Source organism: Capsicum annuum, chromosome 2, assembly GCF_002878395.1.
Source record: "Capsicum annuum cultivar UCD-10X-F1 chromosome 2, UCD10Xv1.1, whole genome shotgun sequence".
Taxonomy (NCBI): domain Eukaryota; kingdom Viridiplantae; phylum Streptophyta; class Magnoliopsida; order Solanales; family Solanaceae; genus Capsicum; species Capsicum annuum.
Genome location: NC_061112.1, coordinates 16,964,833 through 16,985,600, shown reverse-complemented (window position 1 = coordinate 16,985,600; position 20,768 = coordinate 16,964,833). Strand labels below are relative to the sequence as shown.

Here is a 20,768-nt window from a genome sequence, read left to right as displayed (position 1 = left end):
ATAAATTGGTAAACTGTGGTTCTTCATGGATCTAGGTGTATTTTGTAAAGGCAAGGAAATAAAATGTTGAATCATCTAATAAGAAAAATATATGTTTACAACGATCTATAACACTTCCGGATATTTCAGTTATCACAAGCTGTTGAGTTCTAAAAGTTTGTTACGCTCTTTCTCAGGAACGCACTTTTTGCTTGAAGAACTAACTTTTAAATGATCATGGTTGCGGTGTATGGTCATTACTGTATTATCTCTTCCCTTCTTGAGCAGTCACTTTTATGTTCGGATATACCTATTAATAGGATAATTTGTTTCAAATTGTCAATCGCAATTTTTTTTTTTTTTAATCAAGCTTCATCTTTATTCATGTAATTGGATTGTACTGCAGGTTGTTTTCAATGCCAACAAACTAGCAAAATTGGTCAAGCAGAAGAACAATAAGCAAAATTGGCTTGATTATTACCGTCTGAAGTATTCCAGAAATCAATCAAAACGGCCCATGATGAAGGTATGGATGTATAGCCGAGTTAATCAATCAAAACTAGTTCTATGATGCTCTGAGATTAGTATTGTTTCTCTTTCAGCATATCTTCTTTGATGCTCCACTAATTCTGTGTCTACCTCAAGCCTAACTTGTACTTGTAAATTCCTTCTTGAACTTGCAGACTCGTTTGTTTGGCCTTTGTGGAAATAAAGTGGATGCGATCGATTATCAGACTGCTGAAGTTGAAAGACTATCGAAAGAGGTAACAGATCCCGAGTGAACATTGCTAATTGGCATGTTGATTGACCTCAACATCTTTCTCAAAGTACACCTGAAAGTGTCTTCAATACTCCTCTATCCACCACTTATGACATCATATAGTACATAGATACGAAATGGTTTTATTTGGTTAGAAAGACAAATTGACTCTAAGCTTTTAGAAGATTCGGTGCTTTCAGGCATCCATGCCTTTCTGTTTACTGCAACCAAAAAAAGGAAGGAAAAAGAAAAAAAATCTTTACATCCATCTTTTAACTTTAGAGCTTGTTACCTTTAATCTTTTTATTGCTCTGTAGATTAGCTTTCACTTGACCAATGTCTAAAGTTCTGGCTTTATTAATTTGTAGATAGCTGAAGAGAGAGAGCGGGTTAAAAATGACCCAAAATCTATCATGCCGGCGGCATTTGTCTCATTCAAAACACGGTGGGGTGCTGCTGTTTGTGCTCAAACTCAGCAGTCAAGAAATCCAACTTTGTGGTTAACTGAATGGGCTCCAGAGCCGCGTGATGTATATTGGAAAAATCTGGCGATTCCCTATGTGTATTTAACAATTAGGAGGCTCATAATTGGTGTTGCTTTCTTTTTCCTGACATTCTTTTTCATGATTCCCATCACATTTGTTCAAACTCTTGCAAGTATCGAGGGGATCAGGAAAAGAGCACCATTCCTAAAAGTAATCATTGACATGTGAGTATGCCACATTATAGATTTATTCAAGAGTTAGCATCCACTATCTCCCATTTTTAACATTTGCTCCGTACTCTATCAGCCTAAGGTGCTATGATATTTTTGTTCCTCTATTTTGATAAATTTCTCTGGATGGTCGAAAAGGTAGTTCTGATAGTAAATCAAATCATCCGGTATCAAATTTTGGCAGATAAACCAGATAAACCAAATTATCTGGTATCTTAGAGTATGCTTCTTAATGATGCATAGGGCAATCAGGCTTAATAGTGCACATTGCCTTTACTGTACATTTAAGAGAGTATAAGTCACTTCTTTAGCAAAAATGGAGTCTTAACCACTTCTGTTGATAGTCTCATTATTAACAGAAGTCTAGCAACCTAAGTCATGCCAAGTGACATTTCCTTTCTAGAGAGTATATACAATTCAACAAGTCGGATAAGAATGTGATGCATGTATGCAATCAGTATAGCCCCATACTCCAATGGGGGCGACTGGGAGTTGTGACCCATGTTCATATTGGGTGGGGTGGCGGTGGGGGTTACCATGCAGGTACCAGGTGACATATTAGGGCAATTATCTGATTCTTTAGCTGATATGTGTGATTATCTGACATTGTCTGATGTTGTCTATGACTGATTCGGGAAAATGATTATCTTATTAATTGATCGCTTATTGATACACCACTTCAGATATCTCGTACACTTGTGACAATTGATGTTGGCTAGATGTATTTTCTGCTCAATGTCATTATTGGCAATTAATAGGTCCACAGATCGGGTAGGAGATTTGACTTGACAGAGGAGAATGATATGTTGGCGATTCAATCTCCTCACCCCAAAAATTTTGAAAAATAAAACTGTCCTGACAGTGTAGGTTATCAGTTAACGTATCTTAGCCATGAAGATTGACATGGCATGGCATAGATCAGAACTGAAGTAGTAACTAGTAAATGGTCTTCTAAATAGATCGTTTTATCTTTATTTCTCACCATTCTATTTGGTAACTATGCAAATGAATATTATGCTATCTGAGTTGTTTCTCTGTGTCAAGCATGATTGTTAGAATTGTCCTACCACACCCCCACCACCTTCTCCAACACAGCAGATATGGTTCTCCATTTTATGCTTAGGTCTTTGTACCTATAATTCCACTCAATCTATTGTGCAGACCTTTCATCAAGTCATTCATCCAAGGTTTTCTACCTGGGATTGCTTTGAAGATATTTCTGATAGTTTTGCCGACTATACTGATGCTGATGTCCAAATTTGAGGGCTGGGAAAGTATTTCAGCTCTGGAAAGGAGATCTGCATCTAAATACTACATCTTTAACTTTGTGAATGTGTTTCTTGGGAGCATAATTGCAGGAGCTGCATTTGATCAGCTAAATACCTTCATTCATCAGTCAGCAAATGAGTAAGTTGAAGTGGCATTACTACAATTTTTATTACTCTTGATTTCTTATCAATTGGAAAATGGAGATTCTTACATACAGCCTGCTTCAGATGCAGGTTGAGTGATCTCCGAAAAAGGATTATCATCTTCTTCCATCTTCTATTATTGTTCGTTTCATGAGTTTAGAAGAAACTGCACAATGCCTGAGGTTGAATGTTAGCTTTCTTAGAACATCCACCCAATGAAATAGACAAATATGAATCCTACCATTCATAGGGTGGTTGCTTCTGTAAAGATTCATATGGTCATTTTGTAAAAATGAAGATGGCCCCACAGTGATAATATTAAATTAGATTTTTTGGAATCATAGGTTTCTCGTGAAGTTTCTAGAATAGTCTAGTATTTAGGATAATCAACTTGAAGAAATATCTATGTATTCTATGTAATTCTAGGTAGAAGAATCTATAAAAGGATAGTGTAGTTATTTGATATTTGTATTTAGGAAAGATCTAGATATTTGAGGGAGATATTTGTGGAAGAGCATAGAACACTCTAGATTTGTAGTATCTAGAATCATCCTTACATAAGTATAAATAGGTGATGACATTAGGCTTTTGTAATCAACCAAAAAAACAATTCAATTCAAGAAGTCTTCTTCCATAACAAAACCTCTTCTTTCATAGCTTCCTCTTCTTTAGTTGAAACTTTCGATCTTAGTTAACGATCTTGGGTTAGCAAGGTCTCTCCAATTGCACCTTTCTTCTGCTATTCTCTACATGGTATCAAAGCCAAAGTCGTAGATTGACTTGTGTTTATTTCAAGATCGGGTTTGTGGTCGATTCAACTGATTTGTGCGAATGAATTTAAGCGGTCACGTAATGGACTGGGAATGAAGTTGTTGAATCAGTCCAATTACAAGGTATGGAAGACATGTATGGAATCATACCTTGTGGGTGAGGACTTGTGGAATATTGTCAATAGAAGTAACACAAGTCCTCCAATCGACGGACCGAAAAATGATGGTGCATATAAGAAGTGGAAGCAGACTAATGCGAAGGCGGAGTTCATCTTGAAGAGAACCGTCTCCTCCAGATTATTCGATCATATTATAAGGTGCAAATTAGCTCATGAAAAATGGAGGACCTTCGATCAGTTATTCAACAAGAAAAATGAAGATCGGCTACAGATATTGGAGAATGAATTAGCTAACGCCAACCAAGGTAATCTTTCTATTGCCGAGTTTTTCTTAAGAATTAAGAATTTATGTTTTGGGATTTCTTTATTAAATCTAGATGCGGCTATATCTGAAGCATGAATAAGGAGAAATTATTCGTGGTTTGAAGTTAGAATATATTCCCTTCGTGACATCGATTCAAGGATGGGCTCAACAACCCTCCTTAGAGGAATTTGAGAACTTGTTGTTGTCACATGAGTTACTAGCCAAACAATTGGCTAGGAAATGCTCTAGTAGCTGACAAGAGGGAAGCTTGCTTGGAAAAAAGAAAGAGTCATTTAACAATTATAGTAAGAAGCATCTTAGATGTTATAAATGTGGCAAAGTAGGACAAAGAAGATATTGCCAAGCCACGGAGAGCAACACGGCTCAAATTGAAAAAGTTGTTGAAGAAAAAGAAGACTAGGGAAGATGCTTCGCAGCTGAGAGTCGAGCAATAGATGCTTTGGCTTTCATAAATTTGGAAAGAGATTGGATCAGATATAATGCAATCCATTATGTGAAGAAGAAAGTCATTGATAAGAAGCAAGATGATACTGAAGACGTTCAGACTAGAGACGTGGTAGCTACTATCGAGAAATTCAAAGAAGGAGATCCTGAAATTAACAATAAAAGTCTGAATGTGAAAGATATTGCAATAGAACCTAAGCAGGTAGTGTTTGAAACTATACATGCCAGTAGTGACCTTTTCGAAGAAAACATTGAGGGAGATATAATGGAAGTTGAAGTCTCTGATCAATCACCTACCATAGCAAGGTCAATCACTAGTGTGAAAAAAATACCATATAAATGAAGAAGCCGACCCTGAAGTCTCAATCTCAAATAGAGAGAGACCATATGATTTTCGAAACGTCTGAAGCTGCTAGACAGTTTACTGAGGAGTTGGGAAAAGAAGTTGGTGGTGAATCCTTTGATGGTTATGAGGTTTCAAAGGAAATTAATGGTCAGATCATCTCCAACTCAAATGAAGTAGCTGATACTGATGAAATTTCTTCTTATCATAGAGTTGTGTTGGAAGGAGAGGTAACACAAAAATTAAACCTTAGAGTTCCTTACTTTCCTATCATAGGTGTTTCTCTAAATAATATAGTTGTCAAGGATCTAAGAGAAAGGGGGAGCCGAGAAACTCAACAACATAAAACTTGGCAAGGAGGTGATTTATATGGTTCACAAAGGCCAACGAGGACTATTATCAAGCCCGTCCACTACAAAGATGAAAATTTGTCACATATTAATGTTTTTTCACAGGGTCGGTCATTAACGGAAAATCTTTATCATTTGAAGAAGCAAGAGGAGTCACGAAAAAACTGCTAAGATTTTCACCTGGCGCATTTCAAAATTTCGTTTGAGTTCTTCTGTGAAAAGTTTAGGGTAGCTTCCAAAAAATCACTTTAAGGGGGAGTGTGAAAATATTAAAGTAGATTCGTTGGAATCATAGATTTCTCGTAAAGTTTCTAGAATAGTCTAGTATTTAAGATAATTAACTTGAAGAGATATCTATGTATTCTAGGTAATTCTAGGTAGAAGAATCTAGAAAAGGATAGTGTAGTTATTTGATATTTGTATTTGGGAAAGATCTAGATATTAGAGGGTGCTAGATATTTGAGGGAGATATTTGTGGAAGAGCATAGAACACTCTAGATTTGTAGTAACTACAATCATCCCTACACAAGTATAAATAGGGGATGACATTAAGCATTTGTAATCAACCAAAAAACAATCCAATTCAAGAAGTCTTCTTCCATAACAAAGCCTCTTCTTTCCTAGCTTTCTCTTCTTTAGTTGAATCTTCCGATCTTAATTAACGATCTTGGTCTAGCAGAAGGTCTCTCCAATTACACCTTTCTTCTACTATTCTCTACACCCACTTAGGAGTAGCAACCTTTCGAAGGAATTTTTACCCCACATTAATACAATAGTTTCTCCCTTGCATGATGAACGACTTATCACTGTTATGGAAGCTCAGTCTTGAGTTTTCTCTAGTCCTTCTGAGGGGTGGCTTAATAGAACACAATTGATGTTGTGCTAGCTTTCTTCTGTAACAAGTGCTTTGTCCTGTTGAGTATATTCTTACCTATTCACTAATGATAATGCATGCTACATGCATTATAGTTCTTCCTATTATCTTTTTTTTTGTTTAAATTGCATTTTCATTGATAACCAAAAAAAATTTACAATCGTATCAAAACAGTCTAGGACTAACTGCTATCTTATACTTCTATCACTACTGCTATCTATTAAGATAATCAATACAATCCAAAGCTTGTTCCTCACTACTGCATTCTCCTAGTCAAAGGATATACATTAAGTTTCTGGGTGTATTGTTCCATTTGGTGTTGTTCTTTCCTCTGATATGAATATGCTGTACGACCTCCTTCAGCATTCTGTCAGCATTCATTTGTTTAAGCTAGAATCTGCAGTTGTTTCTCTCCCTGCATATCAGTGCAACTATCATAGCAAACCCAACTGTGGAAATTTCAGCTGTCCAGTTTTGCTTTTTGCCATAGTGTTTATCCATTGCAGCTCACAATTCCAATCTTGTATTACTCTTCTAATTCCCAACCATAAGCACAACCTCTGCCATAGACTATTAGTCTTGACACAATCATAGAACAAGTGCTCAAATGTTTCTAGTGCCTGGCCGCAAAATAAACAATCTGTAGGAACCTGTTTACCAAACTTAACCTGGCGAGGCACAGTTGCTAGCCTGTTTTACATAGCTAACCACTGTATGAACTTGATGCGAGGGTGGATCTTTTTATGTAAAGCAAGGTTCTTCCAATCAACCCTTGGATACTGAGGCATCAACAATTTGTACATTTTGTGAATGGAGAAGGAATTTCCTTGCATTACTTTCGAAAGGCTATGTGTAATCCACCAGCCCTTATAGGAGTTTGCATAATCCAGCTTCTAGCCTTCAATATTTTCCTTATCACCCAAGAAGCATTCTTAAGTATTAGGACATCTTCTAAGGTTTTATTCTTGACGTAGTATCGATGTGTCCATTTGATCCACATGCATTCTTTCTTTCCGAAGATATTCCACAATTGTTTCAGTATTGTTGCTTTATTCCATAGGCATAAATTTGCAATGTTCAACCCACCAGCAATTAGAGGCTTACAGATTGTTTCTCATGATGCCAGAGCTTTCCTGGATACTGTTACATTACCAGTCTACAATCCCAATCACCACCGCATTTCATGAGATTATTCGTGACCAGCATGACCTGAAGTGCAGTTCAGTTTCTAGTACTAGAAGTATGTTACATAGGCCTTGACATAGACAGTTCGGAGAAACCCTTGTCCAAGGGAAGTTGCTGACACTCCGTCAGAAATTACACTGCGTAGATAGGCCAATTTTTTTTCTTTTATGTTATATACAATATGCTGAAACCCCTGGACACTTTTGTATGTATATTTTTTTTTTATATTTTGACTCTCTTGGTTCTGCCAGTGGACATAGGTTTGACACAGGTGAGTTTCAACTTCTAGGAGTTCTGAGTATTTGATAGGTTATTTTGTAAGAATACATAACCATCTCCTACCAGTTTGGCAGTGGTCTGTCAAAGCAAATGTAACGGTCCTAACAATATAGTTTAAGAGAGAAGAGCATTTAAATCAATGGTTAGGAATTGGATAGCACAGCAAAATAGGAATAGTTTTTCCTTGTTTTCCAATAGCATGTCCAGACGAATTGCAGCAACTGCCACTGTCTTAGCATGTCTAGTATTTAATTGTGGAAATAAGTCTCTACTATCTATTCAAGGCCTCCTGTGTATTAGCTATAACATTTGCGTTGAAGTGTGTTATCTCATCTATGGCAGTACTAGCTTTTCTTTTTATGCAATTTTCCAGATCTTCTAATATCCCTTTACTTGAATACTATGCTTCTTAAGCACTAAAAATTCTGTCTTTTACCGCAGAATCCCCAAAACAATTGGTGTTGCTATCCCTATTAAAGCAACATTCTTCATAACTTACATAATGGTTGACGGTTGGGCTGGTATTGCTGGAGAGATCCTAAGGTTGAAGCCACTAATAATCTTCCATTTGAAGAACTTTTTTTTGGTCAAAACTGAAAGGGATAGAGAGAAGGCGATGGATCCTGGAAGCCTCGATTTCAACACTGGAGAACCGCAGATACAATTATATTTCTTGTTGGGCCTAGTCTATGCTGTAGTCACGCCATTTCTGCTTCCTTTCATACTGGTGTTCTTTGGCATGGCATATTTTGTGTTCCGTCATCAGGTTATCTTTTCGCTTTTTAAGTCTTTTTAATTGATAAAGGATTTGGTTCTTCAGATTCTGCAGTCATATTGAGTTAAAATTGAAGAGGTTCAAATGCATGTGAAAGTTCACTTAGAATGCATGTATTGCCAGCGGAAAGTTGATATCTTTTAAGTAGTTTTGTATGCTTTACACCAGTTTAGACAAATCAAAGTCATGTTAGCGTTGATGTTGGGTTATCCAGTGGGTGCAAGGATTACAGGTTATACTGGTCATATGAAGCCGTTTTATATGCGGTATCTACTGGAGTCCTTGTCATATAACCTGAAGACACATCTGCACACTAGGAAAAAAAAAACTGAGACTAGCTACAAACTTCATATTTTGTTAATAAGTTGGTAAATAGGATTAGCAACATATTTTGCTGTTTACCTACAAAAATTATCCGTCGCTAATTCCTATATTTTAGCAGTGACATGACATTTGAGTGAGGCAAGGATTTTCTATCCTTGTTAGTACATATGCATCTTTAGTAAACAGAATTATTGAACTATATGTAACATTAACCAGGAAGGACCTTTAATTTTCCAAATTCAATTAGTAATTATTTACTTAGAAACAAGTCTTATATTGTGATGGCGTCCGCCATCTTTAAGAATGTCTCTATTTATGGCGTACTACTTACTTGGTGTTGAAACCCTTTGGGGTTGCTCCGAACATTAAGGGACCAGGTCCCTCAGAATCAAACAATGGCAATCAAACAATAGAGTGCAAGAAAACTAAAGACAATGCAGAAAGAGTAAAAGACACAAGGATTTTTACGTGGAAGCCCAGGATGGAAAAAACCACGGCTTGCCCTCACAAGCACCAACGAAATCCACTATAATCAATCTCCTGATTACAGTCTAGATTTCAACCTAGCTCTACTAGCAGCAACTCTACTACCAACTCATCTTGGTAACTCTATCAAGGACTTTCCCTACACTGATTAAGCTCTAATCAGTCTCAAGCTTAGACAACTCTACCTAAGCAACACTCTCAACAAGAAAACACTACTCTTATAACGTGAGTAGTTCTTTTACAAATCAACACTAAAAAACACTCACTCACTCTTTAGGCAAAGTACAAAGTTAAGAACATGAGCAATGCTTGAGCAGTCTTGAAATAGAGTTTCTGCAGCCTCACTTCTCTCTATTTAGAATTGGCAAAAACTGATTTCCTTTTCTAGCTGGGTAATGATTAGAGCTTGAAAGATCATTGGACCAGCTGTCCAAGTCAGTACAAAATAGCACAAAATAGCACCTGCAAGTTTGTTATACAAGATGACAAAACTGTGCAGAAGGAGCGTGTCAGCTGTACTGTATCTTGCACATCCAAGGATCTGGTCTCTCGTAGTTTAGCTGCTCATTATCAAAACTACATATAGCAATTTTTTCCTTTTTTGATGATGACAAACCAAACCCAACAACTTGAGCATTAGTGCACATTCATCACATTTAATCAGAGTGATTACCACCTGAGGATGAATGTTCCCCCTATCATTATGCAACACAGGGACTTGGTCCCTTGTTGTCATCTTGCAGCAAAAAATTCTCCCTCGTCATTATGCACCTTCATCTTTTGATGCATTAACATACTTTTCCCTTAATTCTGCAATTTCGCATTTAGCACACACACATTTGGTCCTTCTTTTGACATCATTGAAAAGTAAGAAAAGTAAACCAAGAGTAAAGATAAGCACAAATTAGTTAACTCATGGCCATTGGGGCAATACTAACATGTAGAACAACTTTAAAGTAAGGAGACAAATGAGATACACAAACTAAAGACTCATTCACTCATAATAGTCAGTACCCGTACAGTAAGCTAAAATAATCATGATAAGATAACTGTCTTTAAAAACCATTATGAGAATCAGGATGTGGAACTGACACAAGGTTGATGAGGGAATGAGGATAACAGGGGTCAGGTGGAAGGAGGATTGGGTGAAAAGGACTTAAGCAGTACTCCATTCTTGCATCTATAGTAATGAGAGTATCCACCAACTGCTTGGTAAGGATCTTCACTTCAGCATTCACTTTGGCCATTCTTGCCTGGAGTTTTGCATTTCCAGCTGCATATTTATCAGTGACACCTATTCCTTCAGAGGATAGCCTTTGATTCAACAATGTCAAATACATTTAATCCAACATCTGTTACAACCTTAGGAGAACCACACCCCAAAAGCTAGCTATTAAGGTGGGAGAGCCCAAGGTTATAAATACCTCACACCAATACTTTGTAGTACCAATGTGGGACTTTGCAATGGATCATAACAAACCACCACGCTCCGCTTCGGTCATCCTCGACGGCTCCACTCTAGGTAGCTTTCACTCTACTTATGTAGGTAGCTCTTTCCCAGGTAGCCCTTTTCGAGTCAGGTGCACAAGTGCCTCGATGGCTATGCGCTAAACATTGCTAGCCCCGGCCGAACACTGCCATACCGGCGTCACCATCCCAGGCACGGTAGGCGCGAAGGGTGATTGGCGGATCTGATACCACTGTTACAACCTTAGGAGAACCACACCCCAAAAGCTAGCTATTAAGGTGGGAGAGCCCAAGGTTATAAATACCCCACACCAATACTTTGTAGTACCAATGTGGGACTTTGCAATGGATCATAACATCATCTTTGACAGCTGACTTGATTCTTTAACTTCTCTATTCCATTCCCAACTATTCCCAACTTCCCTTGAACAACTAGCAATTCAGATACTTGATATACATTCTCCACAAGTTTTGCTCAAACTGAATATCAGCTTAGCTGTTCCATGTGATCTCCTTTTCCCAAGTACCCCAACATGATCAAATACTTTGTTGAGGAGGTACCCATATGGCATTTCATGTCTCCTTTTTTCTCATATATTTTGGGATCAAGAGTTCTTTCGTAGGAGAACTTTCTGAGTTATCAACATTTTAATCCCTTTTTAACCACCTACATTCTTCATCTTATCCTTTGGTCTCATTACTTGCCTCTATCCTTTCAATAACAACTTTTTCTTTCTGGGACCAGGTCCCTTAGAGGCTTTCTTCCTTTTCATAGCTTATGTGCTTCTGCCTTATTCCAGCAGGGTTACCAGACTTTGACTTAGAGGACCTAAGATGAAGTTTTCTACGGTTTTGGTTTGCTAAAGGATCAAGATATTTAATGAGGGCATATTCAATTTGATTTTCTGAAAAGAGGATAATGAGAAGGATCAGTTTGGTTTAGTGGAGGCAATGAGTGATGACTTGAGACTCTAACTGGGAAGTAGCTTGTTTTAGCAATTTAAAGAGGTGACTGTTGTCATTAAAGAATGACATGTTTGGTTTTGATAAGAGTGACTCTTCATTTTGCAAACAAATTTATAGCTTTTATGGGGGAAAGCAATGATACATGGATTTCTCAGACAGTATATTTTATGATTATTAAAGCATACTATAGTGATACTAACCTAAGAGATAAGACCATCTCCCTTCCCTTTGAGTGAATCTTCAAGTTTGTGCTTGTCACTTTTGTCCACTTCCTAAGCTGTTACCATTGGTGTATACCTACAAGGGTATAGTACTAAGTTAGACTAAGATGCACCCACTTTATCAAGGATACCTTTCTCCTGAAAATAGCCAATTTTGTGGAGAAACATTGATTCACATATTAGGTTAAGTCAGTATCATGCTTTAATCTTTGTATACTCCCTTTCTGCTCAGAACTTGTTCCCAAAAGCAGATTTGGTTTGGGGACTAGGTCCCATACTTAACTTAATTCAGGATTTTGAAGCTTCTCCTTCTGAGATGAATTTCCTAGTGACTGAGTTCCTGAGAATCAGATCTCACATGCATCTTTTATCCTCTTGCTCATCATCTTTACCGCCACCAAATATAAATGATTTTCCTGACAAATCAGGAACCACATGCACTCCTCTTATCCAACCATAGAATACCTTTTCATTCATCATATCTAAAGGTCATTCTAGGGCTTCCTTTAGAACACAAGCTTCACACATTCTCTTGTTGAATATCAGCTTTTATAGGCCAGGATTAGGTCCTTGAAATTCTCTTTTCACAAAAAGACACCTTCACCAGAAGTGTCTTAAGAGAGAGAGCACAGTCAGACCTTCCATCGTTGAGCTTTGAACTCTTTCTATCAACGAGCTATTCTCGACTGCAATCCCCTTCTCATGCCTGGAATCATAATCATTGGCCAGATTTGGGAACCCACTTGAGTCTGAGTTCCCAGTAATGGGATAATGATGTGATCAAACACCTTTTGGCCCATCTAGGTAGAGAGTTCCTTTTCACAATTCTGTGAGGATTGAGACCCTCAGAATGAGCATTTGCTTGCTGAATAGTTTTGGAAACATTCATCCTAGCTTTAATCTAGTTCTGAAAATTCCCCCTTGTGTGCCCATTTCTTCCACAATGAGTGCATAGAGGCTTGTGAACCTTGTTCTTAGCATTATGAGCAATTGTCCCTTGAGACCCACAAGGTTGGATTCTTTCTTGATAACCAAGCCCCTTCCCATTGTTAGCACCTTGATTAGTCTAGTTATAAAGGATCTAAGAAAATGCAGTCCATTATAGGGATTTATTAAGTTCTTCCCTTAAACGGACTAGGTCCTTTTTTAACTCCCCATTCTCCTAAAGTGCTGTCATGAGAAGCCTTTGAGAATCCTCCAGTTTTTCTTCAAGCTCAACCTGAAACTTTGAGACTTCCTTCTTTCCTTTATAATTGGAACGATCTTCTTTCTCCAGTTGACTTACCAAACTCAGATTTTCAAGTTTCAGCTAAGGAACTTGTTGCTCAGTTTCTGATATCTGGAGAGTCAAAGCTATCAGCTCAAGCTCCTGATCTCCAATCTTTTCTTCTAGAGTATTAACCTTTTCTTTATCACATGCACTCTTAGCTTTTTCCAATTGATTGACTAAGCTTGAATTTTTAGATTTCAACTTCGTAACCTGCTCTTCAGTTTCAGATATTTGAAGAGTTAGAGCAATTAACTCAAGCTCTTGACTCTCCACCTTTTCTTCCAGAGCATTTTTTCATTAGTCATATCACACATAGAATCACTCAATATATTGGCAAGCTTTTTTACTTTTCTAGCAGGGTAATTTTTTAGGTTTTCTTTAATGTCTGAGAGTGTTACCTCATCTTCTTCTTCATCCTCAGTGTTTTCCATAAATGCAAACAAGGTTTCAAAGGTCATTTTCTCATCCTCCACTGCTAGCATAAAAACACCTCCAGTCCTTTTATCTTCACCCGAATCATTGGAAGAGTCTCCCCACACTGCCAAAGCTTGCTTTACAACATATTCAGTTGTTGCCTTCCTTCTCGAATTATCAGGGACCAGGTCCCTGATCTTTCCTTTGTCACCCTCAGCCTTAAGGTAATCCTAATGAACTGTCTTGGTCATTGGACAGTCCTTGATAAAATACTCAGGACTTCCACATTTGTGCCACACCTCAACATTGGTTCCCTTGTTGCTGCTGCTTCTTCTTTTTTGGAATTGACCGCTCCTTTTCATTGCTTTGACAACTCTACTTGCCAAATAGGCAATATCATCCTTCTCTTCACTTGAGTCATGCTTTGAAGCCTTCAATGCCATATATTTTTCCTTTTGAAATCTTTCTTCTCTAGCTCTTGTTGCTTCTTGAGCTCATGAGTGTTTAGATTTCCAATCAGCTCATCCATGGTGACGGTTTTCAGATTTCTTGCCTCAGTTATAACATTTATTTTACTTTTCCATGACTTGGGAAAAACATCAAGTATCTTCCTCACTTGTTTATACAATGGAATCACCTCTCCTAAGCAGTGTAGCTCATTTGTGATGGAGGTGAATCTTATATACATTTTTTGTATTGTTTTTTTTTCTTTCATAGTGAAGGTTTCACTGAGTTGTCAGCATGTCAACTTTAGAGTCATTCACATCCATTGTTCCCTCATGCACAGTCCTTAAACAATCCCAGATCTCTTTAGCATTTTCACAAGCGGAGATCCTATTGTATTCATCAGGGCCTATGCCACATACTAATAGTTTCTTGTCTTTGTAATTCTTTTTAAACTTCTTTCTATCTTCATCATCGAACTCTCTCCTACTTTTACAACTATTTTCGTCACATCTCCTTCTTTGACTTCTTTTACAGGAACATGAGGACCATCAAGAATTATGTCCATTAGTTCACTATTTCAGCCATAATGAAGTCAAACACCCTAGTTTCTACCGCCCATAATACTGCCCATTGAATCTTGGTGGTCTAGTTATAGATTGCCCTTCTTCTAGATTAGGTAGAGCAACCATGCTAACTAAGACACTCTAGGTGTGAACTTTTTAGAGTGACCAGACTCTGATACTAATTATTGAAACCCTTTGGGGTTGCTCCGCACAGTAAGGGACCAGGTCCCTCAGAATCAAACACAGGCAATCAAACAATAGAGTGCAAGAAAACTAAAGACAATGCAGAAAGAGTAAAAGACATAAGAATTTTTACGTGGAAACCCAGGATGGAAAAAACCACGGCTTGCCCTCACAAGCACCAACGAAATCCACTATAATCAACCTCCTGATTACAGTCTAGATTTCAGCCTAACTCTAGGCTCCTTCTGCTAGCAGTAAATCTACTACCAGTTTATCTTGGTAACTCTACCAAGGACTCTCCCTACACTGATTAGCTCTAACCAGTCTCAAGCTTAGGCAACTCTACCTAAGCAACACTCTCAACAAGAAAACACTACTCTTATAACATGAGTAGTTCTTTTGCAAATCAGCACTCAAAAACACTCACTCACTCTTTAGGCAAAGTACAAAGTTAAGAACATGAGCAATGCTTGAGCAGTCTTGAAATGAAGTTTTTGCAGCCTCACTTCTCTTTATTTAGAATTGGCAAAAACTGATTTTTGAAGAGTCGTTTCTTTCCTTTTATAGCTGATGATTAGAGCTTGAAAGATCATTAGACCAGCTGTAAGTCAGTACAAAATAGCACCCACCGGTTTGTTACACAAGATGACAAAACTGTGCAGAAGGCGCGTGCCAGCTGTACTGTACCTTGCACATCTAGGGACCTGGTCCCTCTTTGTTTAGCTGCTCATCATCAAAATTACATATAACACTTGGTTTCTCTTTGATGATGGGCAAAAAGATTGGGTTGAAGATGTGTTTGCTAATGTTCTAGCAATAGTTGGTGGAGATTGCTATATTGCATGTAACTCTAGGTCTTTGTTGACCCGTGTGCTCAAGTATATCAGCACTCAAGATTTAGCTTTTCTGATTGTGTTCCTTTCTGAAATCATGCAGATTATACATGTATACAATCAAAAGTATGAAAGTGGAGCAGCATTCTGGCCAGATGTTCACGGACGTATAATATTTGCTCTAGTCTTCTCTCAGTTATCTTTACTGGGGTTGCTAAGTACAAAGCATTCTGCTCAATCAGCACCTTTCCTCATCGCCCTTCCAGTATTGACTATCTCTTTTCACTACTTCTGTAAAGGGCATTACGAGCCAGCTTTCACCAGATACCCGCTGCAGGTGTGTACAACACCTTTACAATCAAATATAAATGTGGTGCGCATGGAAGTGGAGGTTCTTGAAAAAAATCCCATTTAGGTGTATTATTTACTGTGGATGAAGATTTAACTGTGTTGATCTCAAATGTGTTTCATTAGCAAGAGATCTGTTATTTTTACATGGAATTATAAGGTTAAATCTCAATTTTTTTATTTTTCTCTAAAAGGAATTTATACTTGGTCTTCTTGAATTTCAGGAAGCGAAGAGGAAAGATACTTTAGAACGAGCCAAAGAATCCAATCTTAACTTGAACGACTACCTTCAAAATGCTTATTTGCACCCTGTTTTTAAAGGTGACGATGAGGATAACGATGAGGACTTCAACGATAAGTTGGAGAGTAACGATACTGTGTTGGTCCCAACAAAGCGCCAGTCAAGAGGAAATACTCCTGCGAAAAGCAGAATGAGTGTCAACTCTTTTACTTCATTTCCTGACGATATTGACCACATACATTAACTGCTTTGTTTCTTTTGGATGTGAGATTCCAACTCTTTGTACATAAGAGAGCTAAAGGCAAATTGACAAGAGCTGGTGGCTGCAGCCTGTGGCTAATGGAACTCAAAGGAAGTGGGAAATTGAATTCATCATTTTTTGTATCCCTTCCCGCGTTCTCCCTCTATTATGTACTTTTGTTGTATTTCCTAAAACCAAATAAAATAGAGTTGTCCAAGACCCAATGTTATAGAGTTTAGGGCTTTGTAGGGAACAAACATTAAGTTGCTTGTTAATGAAGGGGTTTCTAAAAGAAGTGAAGTTAGACGTTTGGTCCTCTGTCTTCTACAAACTTTAAATATTCATGTGCATTATGCTGTCTATTATTTTAGCACTTATTAGGATGTGTAATACAAATATCTTGTTTAAGAAAAAAACTTTTACTCAATAGTTCTGTGCTTTGGATGATGTTCGTATCTGAAAATAAATATGTTAAGAATTTGTTTCTAGGAGTGGTCGTAGTGTCATTTCTCGATATGAGTCTGCTTTACTTAGAAGAGAATTAGGTAAAAAAAAAAAGGAAAGAAAAAAAAAAGAAAAAGAGATGAAAAGAATTACAGGATGTGAGGAGAAAAATAAAGAAAAAAAGGAAGAATATTATAGGCTTGTCATAAATTCTGTCGGGATTTGATCTCCTGTGTAACACCCCGTAAAAGTCGTGCATGAATTAGCCTTTAATAGAGTGCTCTTAGACTTAAAAACTTAAAAATTTTTCTAAGTGTAACTTAGAGTCATTTTAGCTGGCAATCTTCGGGATACAACTTTTCAACCTTTCCGACCTCCGTTTTTAGATTTTCAAGTTACGTTACGATCGGACAAGCTCATAGTACATCTCAGATAAGTTTCGAAATTTTTCGGAACGCATAAGACAGCGTTTGGATTTCAAAACAGCAGCAAAATGCATAGCCTGTTGCCCAGTTTTCAGCATTTCAGGGTCAATTTCAAACGATCATAACTCTCTGAATATAATGAACTGGGAGAGCTGCTACATATCAAACGAAAGCTCTTTCAGTTTTCTTCCAATGCAACTAGTTTCATCTAAATCCAACATCTGAGTAAGGAGTTATACCCGTTTTACTTCAGCCTGTCAGTTTGTCAGCTGAGGGACAGTTTCGACTTTGTTTGTTTTCTTAGGGGCATTTTAGTCATTTCACCTCACCCAAATTTTGTCTATAACACCAGATTTAGACCCTAATTCATCAAAATATAATTCTTTTCTCAAATTTTCTCTCAAGAACACCCCTTAGGGTTTCAAACAAAAATCCCAAATAACTCAAGATTCAACCGTGGGTTTTGGAAGATAATTAGAGATTTGGAATCCCCACATTGTAGGCTTCAAGGATCATCCCTCAATTTCTTAAATAGAGGTACGCGGGGTTTTCTTAAAATCTCATGGGCATAGAAATCATGTTTTAAGAATGGGGTTTTGGAATTCATGTACATACTCATGTTTTAGAAGCTTTAATGATATTGTTTTGGCCTTTTGGCTTTTCCCCAAAGTGATTTGAAAATTATATGTATATGTATGTATGTGTTTAAGTCTTGAAATATGAATTGAGAGCATGATATATATGAAATCCCTCTCTTGATGCAATTTTTCCATGTTTCCCATGATATGAATTATTTCAAAATACATCTTGAAAAACATGTTATGAAAAGTCTTAAATAGTGATTTTGATTATGATTTTTGCTTTCAAAAGAGAGAGGATTGTTTATGTTGTGAATGTTGAATATACATATAATGAAAGAGTGCATGGTTTTTCCAAGAGCACATGACCACCATATGTTTGATGAAAGTTTTTGCATGGTTTTGACTTGAGTTTCGGAACATAAAATTTTTTATGCAAATTACATGTTTGGGTGGTCTGAAACTACATTTTTATGAAAAATCATGCTTATGACATTATGGCTCAGAAATAGGACTTGCAAGTTTTGGTGTGACGACACCAATTCAGATTTTGCCATGATAATTCAGAATAGATTTAATGCATGTTTGAAATCAGACTTTCCAGATGTTGAAATTAAAAACATGCATGATTCAAAACAGGATAAAAATTGGGCATAAAGAGAGCTTAGGTGGTTCCCCGAAGAAGGCATGAGTTCAGACAACTCATTGCCTAAAATCGTGATTTTCCGATCCGGGTTTATATATTACGTTGGCCTAGAGCCCTGTGGCGTATCAGATTCAGGAACTCCAACCCTTGCGGCACACTCGAGTTGAAGGCTTCCTCGCCGAGTCAATGCCGGATTCCATATCGCCCGTGAATTATCAGACTTGTAGGGGATACCACCTAACTCAGAAGTAATACACAGATCAAAATTTGAAAGTTACAGACAAGTTATATGTTTTCAGAAAGTGCTCATGTATTTTCAGAAGCTATTTTATACGTGATGTGTTGATGAAAATTGCTCTCATCTATTATATATATGTTCAAATACTTTATTTTGGATTGCTTCGCATGTCAGTACATTTGTGCTGACCCCCTCCTCCTTCCAGGTTTTGAGACACAGTCTAGGGGTCCAGATAAATAGTAGATATTTCAGATCGCAGAGCAGATTGTGCAGGGGTGAGCCTTCTATATTCCAGAAGGTCTGTTTACTTTCAGATATTTATCTTTAGTCATGTTTTGGTCTACTGGGGGCCTTGTTCCAGTTTTCAGACAGTTTTGTTTAGTTCATAGTAGAGATTTCGCAAACTGAGTCAGACATTATTATTATCCAGATATATTTTAGATTTCAATTTTTCAGTATTATGATCACATTCAGACTGACCATGTTTCCGTATTAGATTTCTATTTCCGCATTATCTTTTATTATATGAATATTGTGCATGATTACCAGATAGACAGAGGGCGTCCCGGGCCTTCATGGTTTGGGAATGCTCGTCATGGCCAGGGCCCCAGTTGAGTCTTATTTATGGGTGTGTAGTGCGCCACACTTATAAGCAGGAGGCTACTAGGCGTTTAGGAATGTCTCTCTTTCTTCATGTTCTAGTTCATGCAATAGAGTCAGAATGTTCCTCTTTCATATTCTAATTCGTGCTATGGTGTCACCCATATGAAAGTAAAAAGTCATCCCAAATTCTTTCCTTACTCTAATGTCCTCAGATATGTCTAATTATTGAGGTGATTCAAGTGCAGAAGTTTAGAATCTAAATGGTATGGTCCTTTCTGATTGAACCATATAAGAGTTAAAATTAGTGCAAGGACTTGAGAAGAGTCCGTTAGTGCTTCAATGTGTATTGATTCCGATGTAAACATTGATCCTGATGGAATCGTGCTTTTTAGCTTGAGGTATTAATTGCATTTAGTCCCCTTCAAATTTATGTTACAAATGTCTTGCTTAAGGGGGGATAATGTGTATTAGAATGTTGGAACTGTATTTCCATCTGAACAGTAGTATGCGTTAAAGTGTTGTTGTCATGACCTATTGGTAATGAAATTAGACCAAGAAGTTGGTGATGTGAAGTCACAAAGTTAGAAGTCAGAGTGAGGGTGACTTTTGTGTAAATGAATATTTTAGTTGAATAACCGATGTTCGAGAATGATTTACCCCCTTATGGTGATAGACTAATGTGGTAACTAGTAGCATATGTGGATGGTATGGTAGTCCGTGGAGGAAGTGTTTGACTCCGATTTTATTTATACAGAGTAAGATGTGTATTCTTAGTTCATTGGATATTGCATATTAAATTTCTATCTTGTGTAATCTTGTCATCAAGGTGTTGTTGAAAAAAAATAAAGTCTAGTGAAGCCGTGTGGGGCTCTTTCGATTAACTAGCATAGTTGACTTGTCATTCATCTCATTTTCTTGTTCAAAATACAAAATCAAAGTCTAGTGAAGCTGTGTGAGGCCTATTTCGATTCACTAGCAACTTGTTGTTCTTGTGTTGGTTTAATATATGTATAGCTGAATTTGTTTGCATGAGATTGAGTTGGTAAAAAGGTGATTCGTCCTTGTGTGTTAGTTTAGTAGAAGGTAGAGAAGGAGTTGTTAGTTAGGGTGATTTGTTGGTTGCTTGAAGTGTGAAAATGGCTATATTAGCCAGTAAGTTGTAAGTATAGACTCATGGTTGTTTGTGGAATTTGAAGGTAGTCTAAGTGTATGCTTGGGTAAGTAAGCATGATGTGAGAAGCCGTATAAGTAGATAAGATTGTATGGGGTTATAGTATAAGATTAATGTCGATCATGTCTATTATGTGACTTTACCCCTTGACGGTTCGAGAATGCTCGTCATGGCCAGGGCCTTCACGGTTCGGGAATGCTCGTCACGGCCAGGGCCCCGATTTGGGTCGTGACATCCTGTCCCAATGATAGGTGCATAATTAGATTATAATTTTGGATCCTAGTCTATCAGTTCTGCATAAAATTGCAAGTTTTGTTCGGGCTGGTATA

The 20,768-nt window shown here is 37.5% G+C and overlaps 1 protein-coding gene across 2 annotated transcripts in view; it reads left to right on the top strand.

Moving 5' to 3' along the window:
• LOC107857655 (calcium permeable stress-gated cation channel 1) overlaps positions 1 to 16,650 on the top strand; it is a 46,916-nt gene extending 30,266 nt beyond the window's left edge. For both annotated transcript variants that reach the window (XM_047404969.1, XM_016702508.2), the window contains exons 6-12: positions 386 to 505; positions 663 to 743; positions 1,108 to 1,448; positions 2,616 to 2,861; positions 7,997 to 8,321; positions 15,608 to 15,841; positions 16,077 to 16,650. In XM_047404969.1, coding sequence (XP_047260925.1) covers positions 386 to 505; positions 663 to 743; positions 1,108 to 1,448; positions 2,616 to 2,861; positions 7,997 to 8,321; positions 15,608 to 15,841; positions 16,077 to 16,337 — 1,608 coding nt within the window. In that variant the 3' untranslated portion in view covers positions 16,338 to 16,650. The remainder of the gene's footprint in view (positions 1 to 385; positions 506 to 662; positions 744 to 1,107; positions 1,449 to 2,615; positions 2,862 to 7,996; positions 8,322 to 15,607; positions 15,842 to 16,076) is intronic.
• The last annotated feature ends 4,118 nt before the right edge of the window (positions 16,651 to 20,768 follow it).